Raw genomic sequence first — 10,150 nt, 5'->3', positions numbered from 1 at the left:
AAAAAAACATACTCATAAAAACATAGTCAAAGCATAATATTTGTGTTCTAAAAATACTAGATGCATCTAAAAAAAAAAAAATTCCAACATTCATCTATGCATGCATCATAATGCAATCCACTACATATTCCATTATTTGCTATATATAAATTACAAAATATAAAATTACAATATATAAATTACAAAATTACAATATATAAATTACAAAATTACAATATATAAATTACAAAATCAGATACATTTCCATCAATTATTTAATCTCCACACCAAATAGCAACTTCAAGTGATTGGACCAAAAGAAATCCTGCAAAAAACAAAAACTTGAGTAAATCCATGGGTACACTAAGATATGGTTGGCTAAACAAGCATAATTTATGAATGAAATAAAACAAAGTTGGCTTCTTTCTTTTGCAGTGCATCTAATCCTCTAACATGCTCTTGTATTGAATCTGAATAGAAAACCAACCCTTTGAATCTGAATAGAAAACATAACAAGTCACCCTTTGAATCTGAATAGAAAACATAATAAGTCACACAAAAACCAAATTCAAAAAATGTAATTTTCATAATAAAGTTTCCTTATTAGAAATTCAGCTATGGGCCAATTCACTTTGATTTATTCCTAGATTTCACTCTAAGTCTACAAAACCATATTCTCTCTTTTTTCCTTTGATTTTTTTCATAGTTTTTCTTCTCTCTTGGAAGTTAGATCTACATCTCTCTACCAGCCACAACACTACACGTTCCATACCATTAGAACATCCATACTCTCTCCATCACCTCTAGCCAACAGCCACTAAGAGGCAACGATGCGTAACCACCAGACATCGTCCCCTAACCATGCCATTTTGCCCTCCTTTGATTGGGGTTTTAGCGTATCCCATTGTATTTTAATAATGTGATCTTACCAATTTTAGCGTATCCATTATGCTTTCTATCTTATAATACTCACCCATTGTATTTTCTCACTATAAAAATACCTGATGTATTTTTCATTTGGCTATATAAATTTTGTGCAGATTACATCAAAGCATATCTATTATTCTCCTCATTACATCCTAGGGTATAAGCACATGAACATGTATAAAAGATCCAATCTCCTAATAGAGAAAATTTAAATGGATTTAAATTATTCATCACTGTAATCAACATCTAGGACTCTAAATTTTTCTTCACGTTTCCTAAGATCTATCAAACTCATGATAGCATATACTTTATACCACCAAACATGTAACAGCATCACGTTGCCTCACTTCAACAATCAAGCGGACAAAGCAAGTATATCGTAGGCACGGAAGTTAATAGAAGCCCAGATACTATATGTTATGAAATAACGATACCCATGTGAAAAATGCTCTCAATGCCATCTAGCACTAAAATTGATGAAAATTCAGAACAATCCAGCAATCCAAAACATATAAATCATATGACATCCAATCAGAATAGAGAATTATCTAAACTGCATAGGAATTAGAGGGAGCTCATCTATTAATTGAATAGACCAGATCATCAAAAGCAAAATGGCAATTAAACTTTGTCACAACAACAGAATCATACAAACACACTCAATCATTGCAGTAAACTGAAACTCTTGAACTTCAATGGTAAAACAAGCTAAGTTCCTACATGCGGTATACAAGCTTAGTATTTCGATTGATGGTATATTGAAATACTGAGATAATAATTTTTTTTAGTGTTTAATCACTAAAAATTATAACTATAAACTATAAAAAAAGAAATTATATTTAATGACAAAATATGAACAGAGATGCTAGCACATATTTGACCATAAAAAAACCCATAAAAAAAAAGGATACATTCAGATCTGAACTTGAACCAGATAAACAAAAATAGATCTAAACTTGAACAGATAAACAAAAAAGTATTTCTTTCCCCTTGTTTTCCCAGCAACCAAACATATAAACAAAAATAGATCTGAACTTGAACAGAGATGCTAGCACATACTTGACTATAAAAAACCCGTTAAAAAAAAACGATACATTCAGATCTAACGTAAATAGCAAATCTAAAAAACTTGAAAAAAAAAAACACCCCATGTTTAAAAAAAATAGCAGATGTACATTCTTTGTCGGATTGATCGATTGAGAGAGAGAGAGAGAATAGACTACCTATCTAAAGTCAGCCGGTGGCAACGAAGCTTGAGGGCAAAGGCTAGGGTTACATTCGTTGGGCTCGGACGAGAGAGAGAGAGAGAGAGAGAGAGAGAGAGAGAAATGAGAATCACAAATTTTTTTTTTATATATATAAACCAGGTACCGGGTTTAAATCCGGTACCCAGGTGTAATACCCATAACCTGCTCGGATTGGGCCGATTTTAATAATGCGGGTTTCGGCCCATATTTGATCCGGGCCGAAAGTCATAACCGGACACTCAGTTATCCAGATTCCGGGTCGGGCCAGATTTTATGAACAGTCCTAATAGAATGCATATCCTCATTCTTATTTTTAACCCTAATTTTCTTTTTATAAAAGGATAAAGAAACGACCACTCCAAAAATACGAGTTGCCCACCGTGATCCAATGGGCTCGGGGGTGGTCACTGAACAAAAATCTAAAGATGGTCCGATCACCCTCGGCCTAGGTCAAACAAGACCAACTAATGGCCATTCTCTATCATTTTGAATATAAAATATGTAAATTTGAAATTATGTAAATAAATATTTAAAAATAAATCATACCAGGTTTTTTTCTTATGATTGGTTTCTTTTATTTTCGTGAAATTATGAAACATTTGAATTACCACTTATTTGATATGATACAGTGGTATAGAGTTATGATCATGTGTTAAAGAGTATTGATAGTGGTGTATGCAAATGCAAATGCAAAATCACATATTTTTTAGATTGTCTTTGTCATTTAAGAAAAACTCTCACACTGTATTATGCATTTTTGAGTTATTTTATTTCCTAAAATTATTATTATTATTTTTATATATATTTTACAATTAGCACCCACTACATAAGATCTACAAATACATACCAATTGTGCTGTCTTAAAATTGAACATCAACAAATATACACCAATTTCATCATAAATAAGTGTGATGAGAGTGAAATAAGTGATAAAATAATTTATGGATGGTGAATAGTTTTCCTCCAAACCAAACATGCAGAATTCCTGTAGCCTGTTATGGAAAAAAATGCATTTGCATAAACCAATGTAGCGGATTTAATGGACTTATTAGGTAAAAGTCGATTTGCATTAGTGTTTGCATAAACCAATGCAAGTGTTCTTGGAAGGCCAATCATCTTCAAAGGACATTAACCAAAAATAGCAATTGAATAATTGAGAAAACTGCAGATATTGTTATTTTCAAGACCACAGGCATTAAAGGAATTTGGGTTACTAGAAGTATGTCATTTGATACCATAATGGAATAAACAATCTAAATAGGAAGCAAGACTACTCATCACCCAAAATAACTCCCTTTAAAGGTACTACTTCAGCAATTAATGCACACTCCATTTCCTAGATAATAAAATCATCCTTTTTTTTTTTTGTTTTTCTTGCCACGCAAGATTTGACTTTTTTCGGACGAATAATCCCAGAGTTTCTTGCGGGTAAAGATCAATCGGGCAGAATTACAGAACTGCCTTCATTTGGCCTTTCAGACGTCCCACTCGTTTCGATTGACTCCTCAGTTTCGGATGGTCTCGGCAAGAAGACATCAGTGAGTACAGTCTTAGATTGCAGAGCAGCCTTGAGCAACTTCAAACACTGCCAACAAATCAAAATAAGGAGTACTGTAAAATAGTTATATATATTCAACAAGTGGCAACAGTGAGCCTGTCATAATTACTACTTTCATTCTTCTATTTGGTATCGGGTTCCTATAAATACCCTTTTAATTAAGTCTCAAAATAGTTGGGTTGCAAACGTTTATAAAAAAATAAAATAAAATAACACAGGATGTAGATATGAACTAATTACGGGCTGGGGATGCAGGATTGGCTATTTGTCGATTCCAAGGACGTTTCTTTGTTCTGCCACTCTTTCCATCACTTACTTCTTTTTTGGAAAGAATCAAATCCAATCGAATGAGCAATAGCCCATGCTTGTAGGTGATATCTTCTAAGAAACTTGTAGATATTGCTTACACAAATGACCACTCTCTCATGGTTTCAGATTCGCATAGCCACTGATAGGATTAATCTAACGAATTTACTGTCCAACTTTTGCCAAAAAGGAAATCATATTGAGTTATGAAAAACAAATAACAGGAAAATAAAAATAAAAAGAAAAGAAGAGCAAGGTTGGACTGCCATATATACCTCATCCATGCCCAAAGCGACCACTTTCTCTTCAATCGCACCGACATCCTTGACATTATACTCAAGGAGTAGAGTAATAAAAGTGTTGGCGGACATGGGCTTCATCTTCAGATCATCCATCACCATGTATGCCACGCTCTTTTTCACGAACTTGAAATTACCACTCTCCTTGTTTTCGCTTATAAACTCTTCAACTTCGGGTGATACGTCGTACACTTGTGATGAATGGCATTCTTTACAGCTGGGGCCGCTAGTCATGATCTGGTAAGTACAATAACTGCATACGCAGGTCCGGCATAGATAGAATTTGCTGAATGTGTAAGACTCGACCCTTGGCAAGAGGCGGGAGTCCGTAGCACCAGACATTACTACTTTGGGCTTCAACACCAAGTCTTTGCTTACTCCTCGCCGGATGAAAGTATCGCTCAGGTTTTCGATGCTCTCGTACAGGCTTTGCAAGCAGCCTGCTGTGTCTTCGGTTTTTAGGAAGCCCGCCACAGTTATGATCGGCAGAGTAAAAGTTTCTAGGAGGAAATCAACGAAGTCCTTGCCTGCTTCAGCAAACAGAAGTCGGTTTCTCTTCTTGTCGATCCACAGCTTCAGGCTTATCTTGGTGGCTGCCATTTCTTTAGGTATCAGAATGAATGATCTTCGAATGGGTAAGAGTAAACCAATGTCCGTTTTATAAGGAGGGGTGTGGAAAAATTGGAGAGAAGGCTTGCGAATCCTGACAAGAATATGAAAAGGTTTCTCTTTTTTTTCTTCTTTCCCCAAAATATGAGAAGAATATGAGAAGACTTTGCAATTAGGGAAATGCTTGGAGACCGGTGGGGCTATCGTTGGCTTCTTCTTGTAATTAATAACAATTTAATGTAATATGAAAAACAGTGCTCTTGAATTCCAAATCTCTCTCTCACTCTCTCTATTTTTGTATTTTTTTTTTTTTTTTAAGAACCTTTAAATAGAATTCTTATTTTTTTAACTGAGAGTTTTCCAACTACATCCTTTTTTTATTACCGATGCACTTCGTTTTTCTTTTTTCTTCTTTCTATTTCCATTTCGTCAAGAGTACTTTTGTCATCGATCTACCAGCTACATGTTCGTCACTTATAAATCATATAAGGGATTGTAAGTTTATTGAGGTTCATAAATACCAATAAATTCCACAAACCCTCAAAATAGAAAAAAATTATGTATATAGATCAATAGGAACTAGGGAGCAATCCTAGAACCGGGCTGCTTTACTGAATAGCTGTGACTGATGCAGTCCTAATATGTGAATAATAAATTATAAAGCTTTACACCACATTTTTATTTAATTTTATTATTTTTATCCTTCTATCTTAATCTTCTATATATAAAAAGTGTGTATGTAACAGAATTTCTTATTTTAACAGTTTTTCTTGTTTTTTCGTTAACTTTAACTGCGTTCGTCTAAACGTCCGTTCACTCTAAATATAACTTCATGAGCTACTGACTCTTTAATTCCTTAGAAACCAAAACGACCGAACCCGAATGCAAAGAGTTAGGTTTTCTATTATTTAGCATTTTCCTCAGTTTTCTAAGCAGTCAAACGTCTGTTTAACAAAAAGTATAAGAAAACATGAAGGAATTCGAGAATGGTGCATTGTTGATTTTATTTCCTACTTATGACCCATTGCTAAATCCGGTACCAAGAATCAAAGGGAAAAAAATAATAGTCAAGAAATGTAAATTTGCAAGAAATTTTGAGTAGAAGATATCTTGGTCAAAAAACAACATGAAGAAAGAACAGAAACAAAACCAACAAAGAAAATGAAAGAAAGGAAAAGATTAACTGCACTACCGAATTCTTAACTTACAATGGAGATTGCCCTCTTGGTTGAAGCTCCCACAAGATTTAATTAGAAAAGAAAAAAAAACAAACGCACAAGGATGAAGGCTTTAGCTCGCAAGATTTAATCAGAATAGAAAAAAATAAACGCATAGTGGCGAAGAACTCGAACTTAGAGTTGTAGGTTTCGTTCAACGTGCAAAAGAAGAGCTTTCGAAGCAGAGAGATGAGATTACGAAGCAATTTGATGAAGCAGTAAAGAGGAAAAAGAAGAATAAGAAGAAGAAGAAGAAGAAGAAGAAGAAGGGGAAAGGGGGGGGGGGGGGGGGGGGGGGGGGGGGGGGGGGGGGGGGGGGAAAGGGGGTCGTGCGGCGCACAGGAGGTTGAATCATGAGGTAGGGTTTTCACCCTTTGGCTAAAAGGGCATTCTTTAAGTGGGGCTGGGCTCACTTGCTGTAGCTGGGCTTGTTCTTCACCCCTTGGGCCGAAAAATAGTTCACAACACAAAAAAAAAAATCCTATCCTAACCCACTATACAAAAAGCCCAAATCTAAAAAGTGATTAATAAAAATAAAATAAAATAAACAATAAAAATACTAATAAATAAATTAAAACACACTAATTTTTGAGATCTCACATTACTCATCGTTAGTCAAATTGTCCTCAAATTAAATTGACCTCTTGAGTCAAATAAAACAAATCTTTTTATTTTCTAATCTATCAAAACATGTAATTATTAAATTTCACTAACTTATTATTATTCAAAGATATTTCCTATAATTTATTTTTTTTATGCATTAAATTATGCATTAATTAATTTTTTTGTTAAAAATCATATTTCTTTTATTAAAAATATTATTTCATCTAACTAGATAAACGTACTTTGCACGTTACTTCAACCTAGTATGTAAATATGTGTATATTTAAATAGAATGATAACAATGATAAATTACACTTAAATTATATAGAAGTATGTAGTATAAGGCTTTTTCAGAACATTTATCAGTAAAATAGTGGTAACCCAAGAAAAATTACAGATATACAATTATAAATGAGGATTATAATAATATCACTCAGACATAAATATTCTAATTTGAAAACATGATTGTTTACAAATTATAAAATATATATATATATATATGTGTGTGTGTGTGTGTGTGTGTGTGTATTATTACTCATTTGTCCACACCATAGATAATGAAAATTATGTTACTCGGAGTAAAATGTTTGAGATACCATAGATAGAAAGTGCAACGCTAATGCAGAAACTGATAAGAAGCATCCAGACTGCAAAGACAACAATCCGAGACTTGAGACCCTCCATATTGAAAACAATTAAAACAAGGAGCTTTTGTAATACCTCTTCAACCGTGAGAGTCTTTGAGAGTCTTATTGTATTTATACACTTCGTATATTATATCAATACATGAGAGTTTGTACTGATTGGAGGCCTAGGATACATACGGTAAAAGGAAAGTAATTATATTACAATAAATATATTAGCCGTTGCATGGTCTAGAGGATGGGCTGGTTATTCCATAAGATGTAATCTTGCTTGTAGCCGTTGATTCTTTGTATGGGAGGTAGCCGTTTGGTTCTTCACAAGGTAAGTTTTCTTCTGACTTGTTGGTGGTGTTAATATGCCCCCGCAAACTGTGCCGAGGGACGAGGCCAAGTTTGGTCCGAAGATTAATAAGAGCAGGGCGGCCAAGCGGTTTGGTAAACATATCGGCAAGTTGATTAGATGCCGAGACATGCCGAGTGTGAAGAAGTCCAAGAGCAACACGTTCACGAACATAGTGATAATCAATTTCAATATGCTTGCTTCGAGCGTGAAAGACAGGATTAACAGTCATGTAGAGAGCACTAATATTATCACAGAGTAACAATGGCGTGAAGGTGAGGTGAATGCCTAGATCACGTAATAGGAACGATATCCAAGTGAGTTCAGCAGTTGTATGGGCCATTGCACGGTACTCAGCTTCAGAGCTTGATCGAGAGACTGTGTGTTGTTTTTTTGCAGACCAGGAGATACAGTTGCTTCCAAGGAAGACACAGTAGCCAGTGGTGGAGCGTCTAGTAGTAGGACAACCTGCCCAATCTGCATCATAAAAGGCATAGAGATCAAGAGTAGAATGGGAATTAAAATGAAGACCAAGGTCTACAGTGCCTTTTAAATACCGAAGAATACACTTGACCATTTTATAATTTGCTTCAGAAGGTGAATGCATGAATTGAGAAACAAAATTCACACTATAAGAGAGGTCAGGACGAGTAAGGGTAAGATATTGTAGAGCACCAACAATACTACGGTAGTGAGCAGGGTCAGAGAGGTAAGACCTTTGGTCCGTGGCATCATGGGAGTGCCCATAGGTTTACAGTTATGCATCTTATCACGTTCGAGAATATCAAGAGCATATTTGGTTTGAGAGAGGATAAGGCCATCAGTGGTGGGACTGATTTGGATGCCAAGGAAATAGTGAAGAGGGCCAAGGTCTTTCATGGCAAATTGACTATGAAGAGTGGAAATAAATTCAAGAAGATACATAGTAGAGGAGCCAGTCAATAAAATATCATCAACATATAAGAGTAAAATAAGAGTACCACGCGAGGAATGACAAACAAATAAAGAAGAATCAGCAGTGCTACAAAGAAAGCCATGAGTTAATAAAAAACTGCTAAATTTGTCAAACCAAGCACGAGGAGCCTGTTTGAGACCATAAAGAGCTTTATTTAATTTTCAAACATAAGAAGAATGAGTTGGATGAATAAAACCTGGAGGTTGTTCCATGTAAATAGATTCCTGAAGATCACCGTGAAGAAACGCATTTTTGACATCCAATTGTCGAATACTCCAGCGGTTGATGAGAGCAATTGTGAGAACAATGCGAATAGTACTGGGTTTGATAACAGGGGAAAAGGTCTCATGGTAATTTATGCCGTCTTCTTGGTGAAAACATTTAGCTACTAAACGAGCTTTTAACCGATCCAAGGAGCCATCAGCTTTAAGTTTGCTTTTGAAAATCCATTTACAACCTATAATAGACATAGTAGAAGCACGGGGGACAAGAGTCCAAGTGTTATTCACACGTAAGGCATGTAACTCATCATGCATTGCTTGTAACCAACCAGGATATTTGAGAGCGGAGCGAATGGATTTAGGCTCAGCCGAAATGGGAGTAAGGTCATGCAAGTAGGCATATTTGGGGTTAGGCTTACGAATGCCAGACTTGGACCGTGTGACAATGGTGGTAGCAAGGGTCACTGATGAAGTGGTGGGAGGATCAGTGGGTAGCAGGGGTACTGTGGCGTCAGTACCAGAGGATAGAGATGTAGATATAGGTAAGCTACTAGCACTAATGATGGGTGATGCAGGTGTAGGGGAAGGGGCGGAAGTGGATGGAAGAGGAATATCTGCTGCTATGGGAGATGCGGGACCAACTTCGGGTATGGTGGAGTTGGAGAAAGGGGTAGGAGGAGTGATCCACATATCAAACGTGGAGAGGACTGGCTCGGGAGGTGAGGGTAAGTGAAGGTTACCAGGGTGTTTAAAAGGAAAAGTGGACTCATCAAACACAACATGACGTGAGATGAAAGTAGGACCAGAGGGAGGGTGATAGCATTTGTAACCTTGATGCTTATCACTGTATCCTATAAAAACACAAGGTAAGGTTTTAAGATCAAATTTATTTTTTTTTGTATCCCAAGTGTAAGGAAAACATTTTGACCCAAACACACGTAAGGAACTATAGTCAGGATAGGTGCCGTGAAGGATGGAAAAGGGTGATTGCAAATCAATGGTGGTGGAAGGGAGGCAATTAATAAGAAAAGTGGCAGTGGCAAAAGCTTCAACCCAGAAGCGTTTTGGAACGCTACTATGAAAAAGCATGGTCATCCCAAGTTCACGAATAGTACGATGGCGTCGTTCAACCATACCATTTTGTTCAGGAGTATGAGGACAAGAAAACTAATGAATAATACATTGTTTTTGTAAATGGGATGTAAATTGGCAATTAGCAAATTCACCACCGCCATCAGTTTGAAA

General features: G+C 35.9%; 1 protein-coding gene across 1 annotated transcript; it reads right to left on the bottom strand.

The window, feature by feature from the left end:
• Positions 1-3,306: 3,306 nt before the first annotated feature.
• LOC122319119 lies at positions 3,307-5,117 on the bottom strand. Its single transcript, XM_043137033.1, has 2 exons — positions 4,293-5,117; positions 3,307-3,738 (listed from the first exon to the last, which is right to left on the bottom strand). Exons 1-2 carry the CDS (start codon positions 4,914-4,916, stop codon positions 3,589-3,591), a joined length of 774 nt encoding a protein of 257 aa, XP_042992967.1. The 5' UTR covers positions 4,917-5,117; the 3' UTR covers positions 3,307-3,588.
• Between the last annotated feature and the right edge of the window lie 5,033 nt (positions 5,118-10,150).

This window comes from Carya illinoinensis, chromosome 8 (genome assembly GCF_018687715.1).
Source record: "Carya illinoinensis cultivar Pawnee chromosome 8, C.illinoinensisPawnee_v1, whole genome shotgun sequence".
NCBI lineage: Eukaryota > Viridiplantae > Streptophyta > Magnoliopsida > Fagales > Juglandaceae > Carya > Carya illinoinensis.
This window is presented reverse-complemented; position numbering and strand designations above follow the sequence as displayed.